At 38.3% G+C, this 25,596-nt stretch overlaps 1 protein-coding gene across 1 annotated transcript in view; it reads left to right on the top strand.

Annotated features, from left to right (window-relative positions):
- The first annotated feature begins 825 nt into the window (after nucleotides 1-825).
- Nucleotides 826-25,596, top strand: part of LOC108700522 — a 35,265-nt gene continuing 10,494 nt past the window's right edge. The window contains exons 1-7 of the mRNA XM_041574673.1: nucleotides 826-1,003; nucleotides 4,332-4,464; nucleotides 5,687-5,875; nucleotides 7,209-7,296; nucleotides 10,439-10,469; nucleotides 17,853-17,919; nucleotides 18,246-18,309. Coding sequence (XP_041430607.1) covers nucleotides 826-1,003; nucleotides 4,332-4,464; nucleotides 5,687-5,875; nucleotides 7,209-7,296; nucleotides 10,439-10,469; nucleotides 17,853-17,919; nucleotides 18,246-18,309 — 750 coding nt within the window. The remainder of the gene's footprint in view (nucleotides 1,004-4,331; nucleotides 4,465-5,686; nucleotides 5,876-7,208; nucleotides 7,297-10,438; nucleotides 10,470-17,852; nucleotides 17,920-18,245; nucleotides 18,310-25,596) is intronic.

The following is a 25,596-nucleotide window of genomic DNA, read 5'->3' as shown; positions in this document are numbered from 1 at the left end:
ATGTAGCTCTGTTGATGAACTGACACAAGTGCACACACAATTAACTGCCAAATTGGAGAAATATCGCAAAGAGGGAGAGCGACAGAAACGCTCTAAATTTGACAGAGATGCACTTGACTACCAGAAAGGCTATGTATATGCTTGGATGTCTGATGCTAAAGATAAATATTATCAACAACGCTCTGAGAGTAAACGATACACGCCTATGAGTAGGGGGGAAGGTGCCCAGTTTACCAAACATGATAAGACATACAGGCCTGATTTTTTACCAAAGTCCCCCAAGAGAGGACAAGGAGACCGTGGCGGCGGGGAGGTGCCAGACATAGAAGGCATGGCCAGACGCCCACAGCGGGTATGCAGCAAGAGGACCATAAGCAAGTGATATATAATATTTCTTCGAAACAGCTTACTCACATAGAGGAATCAGTGTTAACGTTGGGTTTGAACTTTTGTCCAGATAAACCCTTAGATCCGTTTCAATTGGACATTGACTTATATAGATTTTTTCGCTCACTGAGATTAAAGGTTCATTTTCATCAGAAACCTGTGGAACCATTAATCACAAATGTTGATAGACACACTTTGGATATGGACACATTTGGTTTACATAGCAAAAGTATGTATGTTCCACCTACTACATATGCTGCTGTGGAAACATATATTAAAAACATCCAGTCAGAAGTGAAACAGATGTGTCAGGTAGGGGCAAGTCCTCTAGGGGTGACACATAATTTTTCTAAAGCACAACGTGATGCACTGAGGGATTTATCTCAAAGAACCGATATTACCATCAAACCCTCTGATAAAGGGGGTGCGATAGTAATAATGGATACTGCATACTATATATCTGAAATTGAGAGACAATTGGCTGATGAGGATGTGTATCAACTTCTATCTGGTGATCCCCTTTTGGGAATCATTAGAAAGATTAGAACACTATTAGATGATATGGTAGATAGTGGGGTCATTACGGATAAACTTAGGAAATTCTTGGTGGTGTCGAGTACGATTACACTGACTATCTATGTTTTACCTAAGATCCACAAAGATCCAGTACATCCCCCAGGGAGGCCGATAGTGGCTGGAATAGGCTCGGTCTTTTGTCCGCTTGCAACAATGTTGGACAAGATATTGGGTCCATTGATACAGAAGGTTCCGTCTTATGTAAAAGATACAGGGCATTTTCTCCAAAAAGATACAGGACATTTTCTCCAAAAACTTCAATCACTTGGCTGTGTGGGAGATAGTGATGTGATTCTGGCCACACTAGATGTGACCAGTCTGTACACATCTATCCCACACAGAGATGGTTTACAAGCCTGTGAATGGATTCTTAGGGAATCAGCACAGTATTCGACACAACAGCTGGTTTTTTTCCTACAGGCTTTGGAGATTATATTAGGTTGTAACTACTTTACTTTTCGGGAACGTTACTATCTACAATTGCGTGGGACCGCGATGGGATCCAACGTCGCCCCGTCATACGCCAATGCCTTTATGGCTAGGCTTGAACAACTTTATATATATCTCGATGTTGATTTCACCAGCCATTGTTTGGCTTGGTGGAGATACATCGATGATATTTTTTTAGTGTGGCGGGGTGACGTTGACTCCCTTCGGCGGTTCCATGCCAGGATTGATAGGATACATCCCTCTATTGCTTTTACACTTTCCTTTGATCTCCACAAAATAAATTTTTTAGATGTCCTTGTCTACAAAGGCTCTGACAGCCAGATATGTACCTCATTATATACTAAACCGACAGACAGGAACCAAATTTTACACTATACCAGTAAACACCCCTCCCACATTAAAAAATCTATACCAGTCAGTCAACTCTCAAGAGTACAGAGACTAGTAAGTGACGACAATGAGAAAGATAGACAAGAACAAATTATGTGTCACAAATTCAGAACTAGGGGTTATCCAGAGAAAGTTATACAACAGGCACAGTATAGGGTGAGACACCCTCATAAAAGAGTGGGGAGATCTGACCGTATACCGTTTGTCACCCAATTTCACACAGAAAGTGATGCTGTCAAGAAGATTGTACAAAAACATTGGTATATCTTGCAGAATGCATATCCATTGATACAAGAATTCAGAGCACCCCCTTTGATTTCATATCGTAGGGGTCAGACCATTGGGTCGCAGGTCACTTCATCTGTGTTGAAAGCCAAACCCAAGGAGACAAATGTATTTTGGGGTGGCAGGTCAAAGGGTATGTTTCCCTGTTTAGGATGTGCACAATGCCCATATGTCCTTAAGGGTAAAGAATTCACTCATCCTCTTACTGGACAAGTTGTACATCTACGGGGACACTTTACATGTATCTCCAAATTTGCGATTTACGTACTGATATGTCCATGTGGTTTCATCTATATAGGTGAAACCACTCAGATGGTAAAGTCGCGTATTTCACAGCATCGCTCAAGCATTAATCTAGGCAATACCATGTTACCTGTTTCTAAACATTTCATAGAAAAGGGACACACTGCAGATCAATTGAAATTTATGATATTGGAAACGATACCTCCGTTGAAAAGAGGAGGAGACAGAGAGCTGAGATTGAAAAAGAGGGAGGTGTGGTGGATCAATAAACTTAAGTCGCTACATCCAACAGGTCTAAATAAAGACTATGACCTTTTTTTGTATTTATAAATGTATATATGCTAATTTAGTGAGATATAGGCTATGAGGTCATTTCCTGTTCACTGCCTTAAATATGTTTCACCTGTGTAATACTGTTGTTCATTAAGCTTGAGAAAGGGCACTTGGCTTGTCCGAAACGTCGCTTTGTGATGTTTTAATACACTTTTTTGCATCATTCGAGTGCTGCTTCATTTATTTTGTTGTTATTATACGAGGAGACGAGACGGCGTCCCCTAGGGAGCTTGCACCGAGATTTTCACTGAAGCGCTGAGGAGAGTGCTGGGGCATAATCTACCATTGTATATATATATATATATATATATATATATATATATATATATATATATATATATATATATATATATATATATATATATATATATATATATATATATATATATATATATATATATATATAAACATGCCTTGTGGCAAACATACCCAATAGGAAAATCTATAAATAAATACAATTCATAGAAAATGTTTGCATTATTTCTTAATACCTAGGATTGTGCTGAATTATTAAAGGGAAAAAAAACATACCTTTAGGACTTATTCAAAGTGTGTATCTGGCATGCTTCCCTTATGTTTAATTACTGTATGTTTATTGTCTCCTCCATGTTTTGGAACAACTTAGCTGTAGCAAGCTGCATGGGCAAAAAAGGGTTTGAGTTGTATTAAAAGGGGGGCAGATACAAGGGGCTTAGAAACATGGGAGGAATATGCTGTGCAGTTTCAGTGCTCAAACAGGATATTATTGCATTATAAAGCACTAAAGAACAGCAACTAAGCTGGTAAGCTGTAGGAAAGGTCTTTATTAAAGGGACCATATCGTAAACGCTGATGTTTTATTTACCAGTAGACAGAGCATCCACTGAGATTAAAAGATAGGAGGTTCCTTATTAGTGGCCAATTTATTATGCTGTGTAAAATGAAATTTGTCGGAAAAAAAGTATAAAAAAAGTAGGAATTTATCAAGGTGTGTTTTATTTTATGCTGTGCAAACACCAGATTTGCAACTGTTATTTTACAATGCTTCAGTCCAGTAAGTTCTGGCGTAAAGTTGCTCTAAGAAACAACACATTAAAAAATGATGCTGTTTTTTTAGGCATTGAAGCCTGGCGATGTGTGGCAAATTTTGTCGTTTTTTTTTTGTACCACATTGTAAATCTTCCCCTAATGGTTAAAAGGAATGTCTTAAGATGGACATCTACATTTCTGTTGGCGAACAATAAATTCTCTGCATGCATTGTCTATCTGACAATATCAATGGGTCACTAGAATTTGTTGGACATAACTTTCATGCCCTTGCTGTCACCAGGACTGGATTTGTGGAAAGGCCTGGGCCTAGGGTGGCAGGATTTTAGGGGTGGCATGCTTCCCAACCACACTCACATTGGTTCAGAAACACTGGGGATGCTCAGGAGATACAATCGTTTTTTAAACTTCCAGTGCACTAATCCCCATTGCTCCAAAAATTTGTGCGAATAACGGGGAAGAGGGCAACAAATGACAGCAGGCCTAGGGGCTCCCGATATGTAAATCCGGCCCTGGCTGTCACTGGCAGAATATCATCTGATTTGTTCTTCCATTGTTCTTTCCATAAAAAACTGTTTTTTCTGCTTTAAATCTATGGTAATATTTCTGATTTGAAATTTTCTTCTATTTTGTTTCCTCAGGATTTCTTCAACACGGAAAATGTGTGAAATTCCTTCTACTGTTACTCACAAAGCTGATGATACAGAGTGCTACTTTCTGTGCCCTATTTATGGAGATGCAGAAGGTGAAAATACCCTCCCTTTCACCTATAAGGTCAGCAAAACTTTGTCCTTGTGTTCGATGACCTCTGCACAGTTCCCTTTTGACAGTACCTCTGAAAGAGATGTAGAATTAATGGATCCAAGCTCAGAACAAAATCTAGTGAAGGTTCCTAATGAAGAAAATGTTTCAAAAAGCTCCATGTTTTTGGAACTATGGTTTCAAAGGCATTTTTTCCTAGCATATAGAAAGGGGTAGATGACACTTGTCAAAAGAAACAACCGAACTTAGAGTACTTCTGTAATGGGGGAAATGTTCTGGACAAAAAAAGGAATACAAGTTCAGATATTGATGTTACTTGTCCTGTCTTGACCAAGGTTGAGAAGACAAATCAAAAACAAGGGGGGAATGTCATTAAAGTCACAAAGAGAAAAACAATTCGCACCAATAAGACTTAAAATCCACATCTCGCAATGTAATATTGTTATAAACTGTTGCGAATTTTAATTGCGCATTGCGAATTTTAATTGCGCATCTTAAGGTGTTTTAATCTTTTGGAGCAAACATAACGACTTTTTATTACATTTACTGCACATTGGCGCAAACTATAAAATCCGCAAACTGTCTTCCACTGTCGGAAGTGGTCGCTAAACAGTTTCCAGGTTCGCAAAAGCTATATTAAATACGCGCAAAGCAAAATTTGTTCTTGTATAGGCATAATTTTTCACATTGAGAATAGTGTTTCCGTTACCGACTTTTATTACATTCCCCCGACTTCTGCAGTAGAAAAATTCATTTTAGTCAATAAAAGGTAAGAAAATGGAACAGTTTCATTTTAAAATTTTTCCTTCGGCTTTTGCATTCTTTATCCTAAAAGGAAAACAGCTTGGAGGAAAAAAATCAACGCTTATTCACTGAGGTTTCCTAATAACATATTGGTACCCCCAGTGAATTTGGCATTTCTTGTCCCTTGAAATAACCTTTTTTCGAAACAAGGTCTTGTCTACTGTGAGTTTGACTTGCTGATCCGTAACTGAGGGATTGATATTAAAGGTTTGCTGCTGTGCTCAATATGACTTCCTTGTCCATACAAATGGGGTTTGTTAAAAGGTACCATGTACAGTGCAAGCCTGCTCTATGCCGTATATACCTTTTTGCATAAACATGGCATTGCCCAGTGAACCCAGCTCTTGGCTTTCACCATTTTCTTCACTATTTTTATAATCTTTGTCTCTCCTTTTAAACTATATTTTTTTAATATTTTCTTAATTTCCAGTGGCTGCAAATGTGTTGTGTTTGTCTTGGGGCAGACCATACAGATTCAACACCCACAGACCAACCAGCATCTCTCCTTCCAGTATGACTGCTGTTTTTGGTCCGTTCAACCTGATGACTCCTCTTACTCCTCACAAGAAGCAGTGTACAATCACCTTGCTCAGCCCCTTTTGCAAGGAGTCTTCCAGGGGTACAATATGTGCTTGTTTGCATATGGCCGAACTGGATTAGGGAAGTCCTATACGTAGGTACAAAAATTATTTTACCCGATTTCCCTTAAATAAGTCTGGTGGGCAATGATCTTGCCAACTTGGTGCTTACATCTTTACCATACTATCTTTTTAGTTTGAGAATACTCCTCTGTTTTCCTGATATTCCCCTCTCATTTCTCAAGTATCTTGATTCCTCTCTGCTGAATCCTATTGGACTTTCTCTAATTTTCTAAAACTAGACTTCAACAAAATGGAACTGATCATATTCTGACAATTTATGCTCTACCTTGTCTGTAACTGTAACCAACACTATAATTTATTCCAGTACACACAGGTTCACTATCTTCATTCCTCACATCCAATGAGCAACAAAACTACACCTTAGTATGCTCACTAATCTTCCATCTAGACTAGAGTATTGCAACCTTCTCCATTTGCCTGCCAGTCACTGTTATACACTCTACAATCATCCATAATGCCACTGCAAGACTCATCTACTTTACCCATTAAACCTCCTCTGTTGCATCTCTCTGCCAACAAGTTCACTGGTTACCAATACATTCTTACATCACATTTTAATTGCTAACCCTTAATAAATATGCTCCATCAAGTCCCCATCTTACTTTTCAAGCCTTATCTTCAGATACACTCCATGACCAGTGGGCGCGTTATTCCTCAATTGACTTTAAACTTAGACTTTCATTCTCCTCAGCAACCTCTTCATATGCCATCCTACAGCACATTAGCAGAACAGCTCCCTACCTACCAATAGAATATATTACCCTACACTGCTATACTTTCTGAACATACAAAGTACTAGTTGTTCCCTCAAACCCACCTCTTCTATGAACAACCATACACAAGCCATCAATTCTGGTAATACATCAGCCTCTTGCATCATATTCTACTGATCCATTACCTCCTCACTAACCAACCATCTGGCCTGCATGAATTAAGGAACTCTGGGTTTTGGTTTAAATACCTCCTTAGTTGAGCTATTTTTCCCCCGAGTGGGCTTTCTTAAGTAGCAGTCTTTTATGTCCCAAAAATTTTCTAATTTAGAGAAAGCCTACTCAGGAAAAAGATATCTCTACCAACTAGGTTTTTCCCCCCAAAACCCTGCATGAGTTCCTTAAATCACACATGATGTTCTTAATGATTGCTGGAACCGAAAGGCTTTTGGAGTCATAAATCAGCCCCCAATGAATATACTCCTATTGTAAGTAGATATTTTGGAAGCTGGTAATCTTATTGCATAAAGTAACAGTGTATTATGTGAGTTCCCTACATTGTCTCTTGTCTTTTAAATAGAATGATGGGGTTTAATGAAGCGGCTGGAATAATTTCAAGATTTTGTGAAGAGCTATTTAAAAATGTAAACAGCACTAGTCAAGAAGAGGTCTGTCAATAGCCATGCTTGATATAGTAACATCACTGCCATAGATGGAACACATCACATTGTAATTATCTTTTTAGGTAAAATAACTTCACCCAGAGACCTAGCTTTTATACTGCTGTCATTGCTCCAGGACACTTCTTTCTTTATTTTTAGCACTGCCATGATGGACACCTCCCACTTAAAATACTGGGTGCACTTAAATTAGGAATTGCTTCTTCCTACCTGCCACCTTGTGAACATGTTGCATGCAAATCATATCAAGTCATGAGTATCAATTCTATGCACTTTTAAAGAAGAGGTAGAATTAAAAAATCCAGAGGGATTATTAATTTTCAAAAACACGTTACTGGTCTGAAAAGTCTAATATTTATATAATCTGCAGATATATTTTTGGAGAGGTGGCTTTTATGTGGAACAGTGAATATTAAGAATGTTGTTTAGGACAGCCATCCTAGGGAAATGCAAGAAAGGCCGGACTAGCTGCATTGCTTTTCTTAACACATGGCAGGGAAAAACATTTGGGAAGAGGACAGTTTTTTTTTGGTCCTCTGATTTTAAGGCTCTCTCTATTTATGGTGTTGTGTCCAATGTGTGGTGGCTTTGTGGAGGGTGCTGCTACACTTTTAATATTCTTATTTATATTGTGGAATGGGTGGAGATTAGATCAAAGCTACATCCTGAATCAGGTCCAGACTGAGAATTAAAATAGGCCCTGGCATTTCAGGTACACAGAGGCCCAATCAGCCCACACAGAGGCCCAAACAGCCCCCACCAGCCCACTAAATACTGACTTTCTATGGCACCTTATAGCAGCCCCTCTGGCATTTGCCAGAACCCACAGATTGCCAGTCCGGGCCTGTCCTGAATGCTGTACACGTTTTTTATCCATTCTGGGGTTATAAAGCCTACATTAAAGGGCCTGTCTAGGTATGTGCTAGGATCCATTAACCATCTGACCCCCCCAATTCTAATGATCAGCACATATTCAGGATATAATCAATAGCAACCAGATAAAAACTCTGAATTTCATTATTTTCAACTACACTGATGCCAACTATTTCCATTGGCAAAGTTACCTGTAAGTGACTAGTATATGAAGTTACATGGCTGGCTCATGCAGTGTCGTTGAGCTTTCTCTTGTACTTGGAATTCTCCCCCTCCCAACATGTCACTGTAGCTTTAGCTGATAATGGGTGAGATCACAGTACCAGATGTGTGATAATTGTACAGTATAAAAGCTGCATACATCTTTTATTGCAACTCCTCCTTCCCTCATATCTAAACTGAGCAAAGGGCATTGACTTGTGAAATAAGGTTTAGAAGCAGAACGGCAAGGGAATGAATGTGGAGGAAACTTTTTGTTAACAGCTGCTTGGCCTTGTCTTGCCTCTTGCTATTGCTGTAAATAAAGCTAGCACCTTCCACTGCTCCTGTCTTCTGTAATTTGCCATTGTGCTATAAACCACTAATCTGTGCATGTCTGTTACTCCTAAAACTGTAAGAAAGGAGAGTTCACTAACCGAATAAGAAAGGTTGCTTTACTGTAAAGCAAATAAGAATTCTTTTATGATGAGGGCTTTGTTGGATAGCTTTCTGGCAACAATAAGTCTAATTTGTTGAACAAATTAGTGGTAAATGATCCAAGAAGCCTTATTTGGATCTGTGTGAAAGTCATTAAAATTTATTGTAAAATTATGTTTAAGTTATTGCCTGCAAAGGGGTGGGGGTATGACAATAAATGCATACTAGTATGGGGAATATCTGGGTCGTGTTTAGGTATAACAGGGCATGACCAGAACATATCTGTGCAGCCATATGGGTCCCTTTCATTTCTGAAAGCTAATATAATATACTCAGATGAATTGTGAAAGAGTTCATATTCTTCATATTCTGATTCATTACATGTGAGTATCCTAGGACTGATAGTCGGACACTGGATGTGACAATCCACGGGTGCTCTTATTCATATAAAGATATTTAGATATGGAAGGGTCCCTAAGCAGAATAACTAATCATGGGCGAATTGATTCACCAGGCACGAATTTGCGAATAAATTTGCAAAACGGCGCGAAAATTTGCTGGCGTCAAAAAAAAATTTCGTTGGCGTCCGGACAGCGCCATATCGCGTTTTGTCTGCCGTTTCACAAATTTCGCGGGAAATTTGCAAATTTTTCGGCGAAGCAAATTCACCCATCACTAAGAATAACCTGTCAGTATGAATTTGCACCAGTTTCCTGCAGTTGGATTCTGCACATTGAGGGGGTTATTTATTAAAGTCTGTTTTTTTTTCACATAGGCCTTTTAAAGGGGAAAACACCATTTTTTAGCGGAAAAAATATTTATCTATTAAACCCATGGGTGTTAAAAGTCTGAATAAAAAAATACTCCAAATCAGACCTGCCAAGTTCGTGTAGAAGTCAATGGGAGATGTCCCAAAGATATCCTGATCTGCGATGGGTTTTTTAAAATGTCGCGGTATTCGGGAATCAAATCCGGTATTCAGATTTTTTCAAGATTTTATTGAGTTTTTCCTGCACAAGAAATTTTCTGGAAAATATATTTATAAATAAGGGGGATTTTTGGATTTTAATAAAAATTATTAACTCACCCCCTGAGTGTGCTGCATCCCAAAAATTAAGGAAAGCAGCCCTATGGCATAAGAGGAGTTAAAATAACCTATATTTGTAGCCCTTTTTTGGGCTTGAGGGGTATTCACAAATCGTCACTTGTCTCATGAAATGGCAACTTCTAGTGTAAAATTAGTGCCCATTTAAACTATTGTTAACTGTCGTGGATATGTTCATGCTCTTCCTCCCAGCCCCCCTCTGTAGAGTAAAGCAATCTCCTACTAGCAGATGCTTCTCTCTCTCCTTTTTCTATTTTTTTTTATTACTAACACAGTTGTTTCTCTATACTTGATAAAGTTTAAAATAAACAGGTCCCGGGGTGAATTACAGGCATTGCAACTGGATTGGCATCTAAAACATAAAGCAGTTGGTGCAACTGCGTCAGGGGACAGCAAACAGCAGGTTTTTGCTGGAGGGGACAACTGCGTTATTTCCCTCTTGGTCTTCAACAACTAAGCAGATGTCCTAGAATTATTATTTTTCCTTCTAGTAATTTTGTCTCTTTATCCTCGCAGGTATGTGATTGCCTCCTGCGCAGATGTGCAGGTACGTTGCATGGATCCTGAGTTGCTAGCACCATCTGCTGGGGACTTGTAATATCTGTAGAATTCCTTTTTCAAGGGACATACAATTGAAAAACAATTAGCTTATACAGGTAAAGCATAAGGTAACATTTAAGCATACACGCACATTAGAACTCTCTTCAGAGATACAGTATATTTTTCATATTGGTTTCTTCAGACCATGTAGCACTGCTCTCTTCTAAACTCCCCTTACAAGTTTGGTAATGATTGGTACACTGTTCTTCCATGCAGCTTTGCAGTAATATTACTACTGTATATGGTAGTTATGCATCTTTACTTTTATTTTTATTGTTATACACATTTGCCTAAGATCATCACACAGCTGTGCAAATACATGTTAATCTCATACAATTCAAATGTATATTTCAGGGCTGTTTTACTTTTTAAAAAAACATTATCTAAACACAAAAGCCATGTTTTCTTTACAGAGCTGTGCCATGACGTTATGTGAATGTGCCAGTTCTAAGTCTGGAGTGAAAAGCAAAACTAATCGTTCCTTTCTGAATTGCTTGTATTGACGTAACTCACGGTCTAGAATGGTGTAATGCTTTACTGGCATTAAAAAGAATATACAACTCTTCATACGAATACTAAAATTTACAAATGTCTCTACTTAAATCCGTCAAAAAAAACAAAAAGTCTTGGCAACACTTAGGGGGTTATTTATCAAAATCCAAATTTCTCAGATTTTTAAAAAAAAATAAATCTGACCAAATTAAAATCCACCATTTGACCTTATTAATTATTATTTTAATAGGTGTGGATTTTTGCCTACGGTCAGCAATGGCTCATAGGTGCTAAAAAACACTTCCGGGGGGGGGGGGGGGGGGGTGAGGGGACCCGGCTGCATGGTTTGCACCCAGGCCCAACGTTCCATAGTTCCATTACTGATACATCTCTTCTAGTCGTTTCTATAGAATTGGGTTGTAATCAAGGGAGTAACTACAGAGGAAGCAGACCCAGCGGTGACCCAGGAGTATAGAGGGCCAAGTAAGGCCTCTAAAGAGGGTGTAACTGTTGAAAAGGCAAACCCTGAGTCTGCAGGGGGGCCCGGGGCCCTAAAATCAATATACTGTGGCAGGCAGTAACTTATTAAATAATGAGCAAGGTTTTGTGGCTCTCAGTTTAATTTGCTGTGGGGCATCACATCTAGTTACTCTACTGTTTGTAATGGGTGCCTTAATCTGTATACTCATTTTCCAGTCCATGTCTTCTCCTCTAATCAAGTCATATTTGTTCATAGCTCCCCTTATATTACATATTTAACATGAAATTAAAAAATAGTAATGCCAGGGTAACTTTGTAGCCCATCCAGGGGTTGTCAATCATATGAAGTCATTAAAGCCCTACTTTTTTTACACTAATTCTAGCCTAGTAGAGCTATTTTGTTCTGTAAGAAATGCTATGAAAGTGTTGTACATCATTCCGAATATCAGTGGGATATTCAGCACTGATATTCACAAAGGCTGCATGTTGGGCCACCTGCTCTAGAATCTTTTTGCCAAGACAACTATTAATATTCTCTTATTTATCCACCTTTTTGCCAGAGAAATATCCTTGATTAGCAGTTTCTTGTTCTGACAGCTGCTTTCCTTCCCTGCCATCTTGTAAAACAGAACAGCCACACTGTTGTCCTCTTCCTAGATTCAGGGCTCAGCTTCTTAAAACTAAGCTGTTATGGACCTTGAACTACTATAAGTTTGTTTGTCTGGCTTTACTTTTTACTTTAATTACTGCTGCTCAAATGTTCAGCACTACAAAATGCCCAAGCTCTATAAATAATAGATATTGAATTGTATACTTGTCTATATATTCATCAAGCTGAAACCTTGATAGATCTAATAGTCTGAGATTTTACAGGAAGCAGCAAAAGAACCAGAGCCATGGGACAATTGCTTCTCATCTGTTGTCAAATTGTTCTAAAGCAATGTAGTTCTGGGAGTTGCTATAGACATAGTAACCCACAGAGGCTGGATTAATGTGTCCTGCTTGCCCTGTGCTAAGAAACTGGAATTCCCCGGCTCACCAGTTGATCTCCACTCTCCTCGTTTTGTACTGAATGACAGCTGTGAAGGTTGCTTCCTATGTTAGTAAAAACGTAGCCACGGGCATCCTTCCAGCAGCACCCCATAATGCACTGGACTGGCCGTCACACATTGCTTGAAGGAATCAAGGGATGGGTTGAACTCTTAAAACTTTTAAGAGCCAGAAAAAATAAAATTACATATGTCACAGATGCCTTCAATGTGTTAACTCTTCAGGCACCAATGTATAGCAAATCTTAATAAAACACAGACTGGCAGGGGCACATTTACTAAGGGTCGAAGTGAATTCAAAGTGAATTTTCGAATTCAAAAACTTAGAATTTTGAAGTAATTTTTGGGTACTTCGACCATCGAATAGGCCAAATTCGACTTCGATTCGAAGTGAAAATGCTTAGACTATTTAAAAATCGAAGTACTGTCTCTTTAAAAAAAACTTTGACTTCGACACTTCGCCACCTTAAACCTGCCGATCATACGATTAAATCATTCAAATCGTTCGATTCGAAGTACGATCGTACTGTTGTAGGACGATCATAGTAAGATCGTACGATCTTAAAAATCCTTCAACACCAACTTCGAATGTCGTACTAGCCTAATCAATGGTCGAATTAGTTTAGATTGCTGCTCTGATGGGTAGAGCAGTTTTGGTAGTTTCTAGAACCCTGTACTGCCATTAAACTCAGACTAGAACCAAAATTACAAAATTACATCATTTTCTGTCATCAAACCAAAAGAGCAGCAGGACATCTTTAAATGCACGACACTTGAGTTGTTTTATGTGGGAGGTCTTGGGAGTGTAAACAAGAAACAGCTAATGCAAACTATTGGTTGAACCAATAGTTGAGTGTTCTAGCTCAACTGAAACAAAAGAGCTATACATATTCTTCTGCAATCATTGATTTGTTCTTATATTTTCCCAATCAGACATGGCTAGAGCTAGGCAATAAGCATAGAGAAACGGACGCTACAGGAATGAATGAGAAGAGCTCACGTTCCCTCTCTGTGTCTGTAACCCAGACCATGGTAAAGACCCTATTTATTTTGACCATACAATGTTTTTTTCTTAAATTGTGTTATTTGATGTTTAGCACATAATAGGCACAACAGTGGAAATCAGTAAAACTAAAACAAAAAACAATGTCCAGGTTCTGTAGTTCACTCCCCTCTGCCGTTTAAAAGATCCGTTCTCCCTCGGATAAGCAATGAAAAATGTGTATGAATAAACCAGCGCTATTAGCTTTTCACAACAGTGGAAATGCATTATCAATGTAATGATGTAAACTTCCTGAAATGTAACTGATGAATATGCTTGGGCTGCCGAGAGAGCTGCTGGAAAGGGAAGTTAATAATCACAAAAGGACAAGCTGTGTCAACCTTGTAGATCTGTCTGGAAGTGTCCGATGTAATTCTGCACAAACTAGTGGCGTTTAGCTTAAGGTTAGTCTTGCATGAAACTAGATAATGGTGCAAGACAGAAGTGATGTTTGTGGCCAATTTATTTATCTTGTTCACATTTATTATCCATTTTCTACTCATTTCTGCCTCCAGTTTATTACTCCATCTCGCTTGTGCCCTCTATAACATTCTTCATTGCCCCCACAAGTAATTTGTGTATTTTTGTTTCCTATGTCACCAAACAAATGTGTGTATGTGTTGTGTATATTAAGTGTATGAATAATTTGTAAGCAAAAATATATTTAGAAAAAACAAAACAAAACTATGAATCATACAATGCTACAAAGCCATTGGCATGAGATGTATATAATATTCATGGATGCAGAGATGCAGGGCTTCTCATTTAAAAGGGAAATCCAATCAGGGGTCTTTTGAGGGGGAGGGCAAAGACACACAAAGGTGTAAGTTGGGGGTCACACATGAGGCGGAGCTGGTTATGGGCAAATTATGAGGGTATATTTATAAAAGAGTGAAGTTAATAGTGAAGTTCCGCCACTCTCCTTTCATTTCTTTTGGATTTTTATAGGTGTATTTATCAAAGGGTGAACTTTCACTTCACCCATTGATAAATACGCCTTTCTAAATCCCATAGAAATGAATTGAGAACTGCGGAATTTCACTCTAGTGGCGGAACTTCACTCTTTGATAAATTTACCCCATGGTTTGGACATAATGGGGGCTTGACTGGAGTATAGCCACACTTTTGTTTTTTTCCCTTTTGGGGCCCATTCTCCATATTTTCAGGGGGCCCAGGTGACCAACAGGCTAATAACTGGGGCTCATTGAAAGGCCCTGTTAATTTCATAGTTTGGGTCCCTATGATTACCGATGGTGGTCCTGATGAGATTACTTCTACTTTCCTTTTATAATACCAAAGTACATGAATACATGAATATTCTTTCAAATGTACTGGAAGAGTAACATACTTTGAAATGTGAATAAATATCTATCAAAAATAAATGTATTTTACTTCACAAATTTTTAATGTATCTGACATTATTGTGTTGAGCACAAATCCACCCATGGGATAATAATAGATAAAATTGGGGGGTTGTGGAAGCACTCCTAAGGCTAAATCAAAGTATATTTAAGTATAATGGAAGTGCTACTTACAATGCACTTCCCTGGGCCCCTGTCTCATAAGTAATTCAATATAAATGCAAGTGCATGTGTTTACAAAACAGGGGTTTTAGTTACAAAGTTATGATCATAAAGTTGAAAAGCCACCATACCACGTCAAGGTAACCCCATATGGCGGTCCCTAACTTGTTTATTCTCAGGTCATAATATAAAAAGACAATTCTCTGCATAATAGCATTACCTGTATTCAGTGTTTGTGGAACATTGGTTTCACTCTGGAGCCTAGATCCTCCCCCGCCAGTTAAGGCTTTTAAGAGAGAGAGATTGCCCAAACCAACGCCCATATTTAAAAGCATAGGACCACCATTAGTATATAGGGGTGGGTATGGGGTGCTATTAAAAACCACATGAAGCTAAGCCACAGCTTCAGGCTAATACAATGTACAAAATTGGGGGGTTGTGGAAGCACTCCTAAGGCTAAATCAAAGTATATTTAAGTATAATGGAAGTGCTACTTACAATGCACTTCCCTGGGCCCCTGTCTCATAAGTAATTCAATATAAATGCAAGTGCATGTGTTTACAAAACAGGGGTTTTTAGTTACAAAGTTATGATCATAAAGTTGAAAAGCCACCATACCACGTCAAGGTAAACCCCATATGGCGGTCCCTAACTTGTTTATTCTCAGGTCATAATATAAAAAGACAATTCTCTGCATAATAGCATTACCTGTATTCAGTGTTTGTGGAACATTGGTTTCACTCTGGAGCCTAGATCCTCCCCCGCCAGTTAAGGCTTTTAAGAGAGAGAGATTGCCCAAACCAACGCCCATATTTAAAAGCATAGGACCACCATTAGTATATAGGGGTGGGTATGGGGTGCTATTAAAAACCACATGAAGCTAAGCCACAGCTTCAGGCTAATACAATGTACAAAATTGGGGGGTTGTGGAAGCACTCCTAAGGCTAAATCAAAGTATATTTAAGTATAATGGAAGTGCTACTTACAATGCACTTCCCTGGGCCCCTGTCTCATAAGTAATTCAATATAAATGCAATCCTGGCGGGGGAGGATTCAGCCTTCAAATTGAAACCAATGCTCAACACACACTGAACACAGGTAATGCTATTATGCAGAGAAGTATCTCTTTTTAAAGTAAGCAAGTTAGGGACCGCCATATGGGGTTTACCTTGACGTGGTATGGTGGCTTTTCAATTTTATGATCATAACTTTGGTAACTAAAAACCCCTGTTTTGTAAACATATGCACTTGCATTTATACTGAATTATTTATGAGACAGGGGCCCAGGGAAGTGCATTGTAAGTAGCACTTCCATTATATTTGAATATATTTTGATTTAGCCTTGAGTGCTTCCACAATTCCCCTCTAATATTGTATATTGGCCTGAAGCTGTGGCATAGCTTTATGTGGTTTTTCAATAGCACCCCATACCCCCCCCCTTAAAATTAATGGTGGTCCTACGCTTTTAAATATGGGCGTTGGTTTGGGCAATCTCTCTCTCTTAAAAGCCTTTACTGGCGGGGGAGGATTCAGCCTTCAAATTGAAACCAATGCTCAACACACACTGAACACAGGTAATGCTATTATGCAGAGAAGTATCTCTTTTTAAAGTAAGCAAGTTAGGGACCGCCATATGGGGTTTACCTTGACGTGGTATGGTGGCTTTTCAATTTTATGATCATAACTTTGGTAACTAAAAACCCCTGTTTTGTAAACATATGCACTTGCATTTATACTGAATTATTTATGAGACAGGGGCCCAGGGAAGTGCATTGTAAGTAGCACTTCCATTATATTTGAATATATTTTGATTTAGCCTTGAGTGCTTCCACAATTCCCCTCTAATATTGTATATTGGCCTGAAGCTGTGGCATAGCTTTATGTGGTTTTTCAATAGCACCCCATACCCCCCCCCCCTTAAAATTAATGGTGGTCCTACGCTTTTAAATATGGGCGTTGGTTTGGGCAATCTCTCTCTCTTAAAAGCCTTTACTGGCGGGGGAGGATTCAGCCTTCAAATTGAAACCAATGCTCAACACACACTGAACACAGGTAATGCTATTATGCAGAGAAGTATCTCTTTTTAAAGTAAGCAAGTTAGGGACCGCCATATGGGGTTTACCTTGACGTGGTATGGTGGCTTTTCAATTTTATGATCATAACTTTGGTAACTAAAAACCCCTGTTTTGTAAACATATGCACTTGCATTTATACTGAATTATTTATGAGACAGGGGCCCAGGGAAGTGCATTGTAAGTAGCACTTCCATTATATTTGAATATATTTTGATTTAGCCTTGAGTGCTTCCACAATTCCCCTCTAATATAATAATAGATAAGCTTTATTTCTTTTCTCTTGTTCTCTCTCTCTCTCTCTCTCTCTCTCTCTCTCTCTCTCTCTCATTCTCTCGTTCCCCTTCTCTCTTATTCTCTCTTTTGTTCCCTTTCTTTCTCTTGTTCCCTCTCTCTAATTCTAATGTTGAGAAAAAAACCTTGGTGGAAAATCAAAAACGGCCATGATTGCCACAGTCAGCCCAGCAGCTGTGAACCTGGAAGAAAGTCTTAGCACCCTACTGTATGCTAGCCAGGCAAGGAATACCATTAACACGGCCAGGGTAAACAACAATTCCACTGCTATATTTATTAGAGGAAACTAATGTAAAGCTTTGCCATTGTCTTCTCATGTCACCTCCATGTATGTTGTCATTTAGAAAAACTGTTTTTCTTTTTCATATCTAATTTCAGAACTCAATGCAGAGATTGATAAGCTTACAGCAGCACAGCAGTGTGTACAGGAGGTGGATCAGGAAATGTATGATAGCAATTTGTAGGAGATACAGTCTTTGAGAGAGAGACTTTTCATCCAGGAGAAGAAGTTGACTGAGATCCAGAAGTAAAATGGATCAATTCTTTATTGATATAAATATATAATAATAATTTGTTTTTGTATACCAACTATAGAAACATTACAAAGAGGGTCTTCAACCGAAAAGTACACTGGGCTGTAATACTGAACTAATTTTGTTTGATATAAGTGTTCCAATATATTTTCATAGGATTAAGGAAATGGTATATATGTAAATATAAGCAATAAGGTCAATGAGCTGCTTTATTTCAAAACTTTTTTTTTTTTGGCAGGTCTTGGGAAGAGAAACTTGAACTAGCCAAACAACAAAAAATAGAAGATGCTAAGGAACTGCAGGTATAGGTGATCTCTACAGACCTGATATCTAAAACTATAACTTCCTTGCAACATATACTTACTGTTTTCTAAAACTTACTCTCTCCACTTCAGAAACTGGAGTTTCACTCTTCACTCTTGGGGACACCATAGCTCCAGGATTCAAACTTATATTTTTTTGTTTTAAAGTTGACAACATGCTTCCAAATGTAGTCAATGTAAATTAGGATCCCCAGTAAGTAAGATCCTGGTAAGTTTTTCATGGAGTGTATTGTTATGCCTGAACTAGTGACTTGAAATTTTGCCTATATAGTATATATACTTGAAAAAGGGCCTGTGACGCCCGAAACATGTCGTGTGGATAAGCAATAAATTGCACATTAGCAGTCATCCTGCATATTGTCCTTCTGTCCTCCTATTTGAATTTACATTGGTATATGTAGGTGCATGGATGGAGCACCTGAGAGGCAGTCGGACTAGCTACACTACGCTTACAGGTGTGTAAATTACTGATTGAAATATATATATATATATATGTATATGTATATGTATATGTATATGTATATGTATATGTATATGTATATGTATATGTATATATGTATGTGTGTGTATATATATATATATATATATATATATATATATATATATATATGTTAATTGTTACAGAGAAACGGGGAATCATTTTTTTAAATTTGGATTATTTGGATAAACTGGAGTCTAGGGGGCAAATTCATTAAGATTCGTAGTTGCGCCAGGCGTAACTTCGCCGCACTTCGCCACACTTCGCCAGGCGTAGTTTCGCCAGCGCTCCGCAAATTCACTAAAATCCGAAGTTGCGCTCAGGGGTAGCGTAAGGTTGCGAAGTTGCACTAGCATTGATTCGCTAAGCGAAGTGAAGTTACGCTAGCGATGGTAAATTTGCATATGGCGCCAAATTCAAATTTCAATGGAGGAATACGTACAATCACTACAAATGCCTGGGAAACCTTCAAAACATCAAATAATTTTTTTTTTTTGCCCTACACATGTGCCCACTGTATAGTTAAGTTGCCATGAGTTAGGAAATGTAGGGGGGAGCCCCAAAAATTTTTTTTATCTTTTTCAGCCTATCACCCATAATATAGAAAATACGCCAGAAAAACTTTTTTTGAAGCAATCCCTATCTACTCTATTGCGCTTCGCCTGGTCTGAGGTGGCGAAGGAAGTCTAGCGTAAAAGGTAGCGTTCAGAACAATGCGCGCATTAGTGGTCAAATTCACTAACCTTTGCTCACAGCATAGCACTTCACCAGGCGTAGATTCGGCAGGACAATGCTAATTCACTAAAATCCGAACTTGCATCCAGGGCCCTGAACGCAATGGACATATATGTTGCAGCAAATACATTACACTACACAAGCCCGGGAAACCTTAATACAATAAAATAAAGTTGTTATATTGCCCTACACATGAACCCAGTGTATAGTTTATGTGCCATATGTTAGGAAATGTAGGGGGGAAGCCAGTTACCCCCAAAAACATTTACGCTATTTTTTAGCCTATCACCCTGAAAAAGGAAAAGACGCTAGCATTTTTTTTGGGACTTAAAATGCAATTTTTTGAGGAACTCCTATTTACTCTATTGCACTTTGCCTGGTCTGAGGTGGCGAAGGCAAGTCTGGCGCAAGAGGTAACGTTCAGTAAAATCCGCATCTTAGTGAATTTGCGTAGTTACATCCATTCACCAGAGTGCAAATCCGACAGGTGTTAGGGAGCGAAGTACCGCTAGCGCAGTTACGCCGGCGACCGTTAGTAAATTGGCGAAGTACCGAAATTACATCACGCTGGCGAATTTTTGCCTGCGTTAGTCACTTCGCCCTTTAGTAAATTTGCCCCTATGGGAGAAGGCCTTTCCATAATTCAGAGCTTTTTGGATAATGGATGGAGCAGAAAGTCCCACCTCTATATCTTTGACTGTGGCAGACCCCTATTTTAAATACGAAGTGGCAAGATTAGAAGCCATTCTCATCTTTATATCTTGTTTTTCAGGATTGAAAGTGAAATATAGGATGCTCTACTGCAAGCACAGACTGACGAGCTCCAAGCTGCTAAGGAAATGGCCCAGATAGAGCTCACACAGCAGAAAAATTTGTATGAAAACCTAATCTGGCAGCTTGAAAGAGAAATGGTTTGTCAGGGCTCAGTGGCATGTGTTTATGTGGGGGGGGGAATATTATTTAATAATTTAAAAGCTGTTGTGCTCACCCTTGCAGGGAGCCAATCAGAATTGATCTGTAACAGATAGACAATGCAATACCTAAGAACAGAAATTAGGAAATATTTCTTTAAATGGCTTTCGCCTTGGGCACTTGAATTTCTATTTATCTATTGCCGTTCCTGGAGAATTAAAGCCAAGATTATTACACCAGTGCTATAACCCATAACAACCAGTTAGTCTGCAGCAGACTTTTCATGGATAATTGCTTGGGATTTCTGCACAAATGAGTTATAAATCTATATGTATGCTACATATAAATCTATATGAAGCAATACTGGCTAAAACAGTCTATCCATTACATGTTTATGCTACTAGACATTTTGTAAAACTGTATAAATTACAGGAGCTGGAAAGAGGGACAAGCACTGGTAGGGATCACCTACCCCCATCTGGCCTATCCAGTCAGGTATTATTATTATTATTATTATTATTAACCATATTTCTGAAATCCCAACATATTTCACAGAACTGCTACTATGTGTGAACCAATGCAGTGCGTAAAAAGGAATTCCCATTTTTCTTCCCACTTTTTTCTCTCGACTATAGTAATACATAAAGGGGCAGATTTATCAAGGGTCGAAGTGAATTCGAGGGAATTTTCAAAGTAAAAAAATTCGAAATTCAAAGTAATTTTTTTGGATACTACGACCATTGAATAGGATACTACTACTTCGAATTCGATTCGAAGTAAAATCGTTCGAATATTCGAGCATTCGATAATCGAAGTACTGTCTCTTTAAAAAAACTTAGACTTCAATACTTCGCCAAATTAAACCTGCCGAAGTGCTATGTTAGCCTTCAGTTTTTTCAGTTTTTGGAAGTCGAAGTAAAATCGTTCGATCGATCGCTGAAATCCTTCGATTTTACTTCGACCACAGGATACCCAAATTTGATGAAGAAAACTTCGACTTCGATATTTGAAGTATTTTTAACTTTGAAATTCAACCCTTGATAAATCTGCCCCAAAGTATTACTGAGATGGTTAAGAACCCAATCTAATGTGTCACAGGGTGGATTGCTACAAAACCACATATCTAACATTTTAAATATTGCCATACAAGGAGATATCAAAGGAAGCCTTATCCCCATCAGGGCTTATGTGGCTGTCTAACTATGTATTTTTAAATGTGTAAAAATTTTCTTTTAGCATGACATAGGCAGTGTCATTCTAAGACAATTTGCAATTGATCTTCATTTTTTATTGTAGTTTTTCAGTTCAGTTTCTTTTTGGTAAGCAACTTTTCATTGTGGTTTTTCATCAGCTATCTGTTTACTATGGTCTTATTTACCATAACATGTGCAGTGTTCTGAACACAACTGTCAAGGCAAAACACCCTTTTAAGCTCCCGAAAAATTTTAGTAACAATTTTTTCTTACCTGACCTGGACCATTGTGGTTAATGTCCTGCAGCATTGTGAAATGGGAATAAAGCACAGCAAATATATGCAAGTTCTGGAACCGGAAAAGGAAAAACTTGTGAGCCAAATAGAAAAGATACAGCAGCAAGGAAAGAAAAGCATATCTGCAGAAAGTACGATGCACTTTACTAGACTTTGCATGGTTCGTCTGCTTTATAAAGTTTTATGAAGTCTGCATTTTTTTCTGTATATTTGAGATATTAACAATTTTGAAAAGCCCGGGGAAAGTAAAAACAGATAAGCCAATATGCTGAGCTGAGTTGTGGGGAAAAGAAAATGGACAGTGTAACAAATAATACCCATGCCTTCTTTTATACTCTTCATCCATACATAGAGAATCTAGTGATCTAGTGCAGATAAGTCTAAAGCAACTGGCAGCAATATAAGTGGTATAGAATTGAATATACTGTCATAAAAGAAGGAACACTAAAGCTCTCTTTTATTCAGGGGCATTGCAAGGTATCTAAGGCACAGAGGCTACACTCATTTAGCATAATAAACTATACAGGTATATATAAGAATCATTATTTTACTCAACCATCTATATCCTCCTGTCCTTCAGTGCTGTTCCTGTACCTTCTCTCCTGCTCTCTATTCTTCACGTTATTCTTTTCAATCTCCTTTTACGTTCTCCACATCTTTCTTTTTTTTATTGTCCCTAAACTCTTCTGTTTTTCCTTAAGTTCCCTTTTAATTATTTGCCCTTCTTTCTCTTTTCATTCTTTTCCTACTCTTGTCTCTCTTCTTTCTTCCTCATTCCTATACTTTCTCCAACATCCTCCTCTTTTCTAGTAATTCTGCACCTTTTGCTATTCTAATACTCTGTTCTTGAATGCTCTCCTTATTTAAAACTTTTCTCTTCTCCTCTCGCCTTCTCCTGCAGTATTGAACTCCCATTTACTGTACCTGTGGCAGGGAAGTGAGCCCCCTCCACAGCCTCCACATTTTAAATGCTTTCTGTCCATTGTAATAAAGTTTTATATGTTATTCCATTGGAGAACTTGCTCCATATCTTGGTCTAAGAATTTAAGAATCAATCAAACAATGTCAATCATATGAAAGGACAAAGCGGCTGCTGCTAGGGAGGCTGTGGTATCATAAGAAAGTAGTTCCTGATTGAGTCTTGCGGATTACGGACCTTTTTACCTCAAGTCAGATGGGTGTAAAGATTATTTTTAGCGGCAACACATAGTGCAGGGGTTCTGAACTCTTTTCCCCCCTAAGGTACAGGATGCTTAACACCAAGGTTTTACCCATCTCAACCAAAATGTTAATTTCTGGTGAAAGAACAGTTATGTAAAATATAGTATGAAGTAAAAATTTTAAAGTAGAATGTAAGTCACAATCACTTTGAGATTCCAAAAGTTAGGCACCCCTAAGTGATTGTAATCACTTACCTAATATACCGAGCTGGTGCTCCTGATAGCAGAAAACTGCTCCAGCCCAGGGTTTCTCTTACAAGCACCATGGTGTGATCCTCTTCTGCTGCTGCTTCTTTCCACAAAATCCCAAGGCCGATGCATGCACAGTAAAAAAAAGCGAGATTTTTTGTTGTTGTTCGTGTTCAGCTTTACACTCAACTGCACATGTGCACCTGTGCAAAGACAAAACAGGAAGCTGTAGCTTATGATAATGAAGGTGCTCTACTTGATACTTAGGTACTTTATTTCCCTTGTTTTATCATACCTGAATGTCCATAGTGATATTGTTTCTGCATATTTTGATTGATTTACATAGAGTCTTGTAGTACTCTGACTTTCTCATTTTGTTATATTTATTTATTTTTCATTTCATTTTGGCCTGTCGGGCTTCTTTTTGATTTGTTTAGTGTTTCGTTTTGGTTTAGTTTTTTATTGTCATAATATATACTCATATATATATATATATATATGAGTTATCAGTCAATCGTGTCACTACTGTCTTTTCAAATCAAAAAATTGTAGTTACTTTGAGGACATTTATATAATTATGCAACATTTCACTTATCACCACCATGCCATGGGTCTGGGTAGCCTTAGTGATATTATTGTTGCAATTACATCTACGTGTACTAGTTTAGCCACGTGATAATGAGAATGTAGCTCTTTGTTCAAAGATTTTTGTATACTTTTATAATACAACATTTACTTGATTGACAAGGTGGAGTCCACAGACATATTCACACAAGACTCGAATTTCTGATATTAAAAGTGATACAGTGGACCCACGTTTCCAAGCAATACATTCTGAGTTAAACAGATCACTATGGTAACAAAGGTCACAAGCATGTGACGATCCCTTTAAGTCACTTCCGTCATCTGACCTCTTGACAAAGCTACTGTAGTAGCGAAACAACTGTCGAGGAGGTGCGGTGCTGTGTATGGAGGAAGGGGGCCCCCACCCTGAGGTTGGTTAATGCAAGCATAAGGTGCTGTTAAAGAGGACCTGTCACCTTTAGACATCAGTAATATAAATCTTTTCCCTCCTTAGGTTAACTCTTTAGTCAGCTGTTTTTGTCTATATCTGAACTGTATTAGAAAATATCCTACATATATAAAGGGTTTCATAGGCGCTGCCATCTTGAAACAGGACCCCTCTGTTTTCTTAGTGTGGGCTGTGCCAAACGGCCAATGCTTAGCCATAGAGTATGCTCGGTGATAAGACAGGCTCTGCACCACTCATGTCACACCAGGACTTGATATTCTGTTTGGATTGTTTGAAACACCTTCTGTATTAGTACATTGTGTGTGTGGGCTACTATTAAAAATCGAAATAAACTAGGAAATTTCCGAAACGCTAAAAACTACTAAGAATGTGCAGTCCTTTGGGGCTCAACTATAAACAAAGTGTACAAAATAAAAAATAGCAATCTTTAAAATGTTTGTGTAAAAGTATAAATGTAAGTGTCTAAAAACTTGCACTTTCTGTTTCTTGGAGCAGGAACTTGGCCCTTCAACATGACAGCCCCCCAGCCTCATTTCCCCACTCTCTGCAGAGGCGGCAGAAGCCACCGACGCAGAGAGAACAGCTCGACTGCTGAAGAACGTACAGAACATCAGAGCATTTTCCCAGCAGACAAAGGGTTAATTTTTTTTTTTTTTTTTTTTTTTTTTTTTTGTATTAAGTAGATATTAATATTCTGAGACAATTTGCTATTAGTTTTCATTATTTATTATTGTGTTTTTTTTTTAGCTTTTTATTTAGCAGCTTTCCAGTTTGCAATTTCAGCAATCTGGTTGCTAAGGTGCAATTTACCCTAGCAACTATGCACTGATTTAAACTAGAGACTGGAACATGGCTTGGAGAGCATCTGAATATAAAGATGAATAAAACAGCAGCAATAACAATAAATGTGTAGCCATACAGAGCATTTGATTTTTAGATGGGGTCAGTGATATCCCCAGCCCTGTGTGCTATCAGTCGTAGCTGCTGTAGGTGTGTGGCTCTTGTGGGGAAGAGTGGCATACAATATGAATGAATCTGTGTGAATCTTTGTGTAATATAACACAAACAGATAAAAAAACTGCTGGGATTTAGGGTTAAATACAAAAATACAGCCACCAGGAGGGAGTGTGTGAATTGTAAATTAACCTATTGTCAAGATTACATTAATTTAACATAATTAGTAATTTTACATAAAGAGCAAAAAGCAGCA

Source organism: Xenopus laevis, chromosome 8S (genome assembly GCF_017654675.1).
Source record: "Xenopus laevis strain J_2021 chromosome 8S, Xenopus_laevis_v10.1, whole genome shotgun sequence".
NCBI lineage: Eukaryota > Metazoa > Chordata > Amphibia > Anura > Pipidae > Xenopus > Xenopus laevis.
Note: the sequence above shows the minus strand (reverse complement) of the source record. Positions and strands in the feature narration are given on the sequence as shown.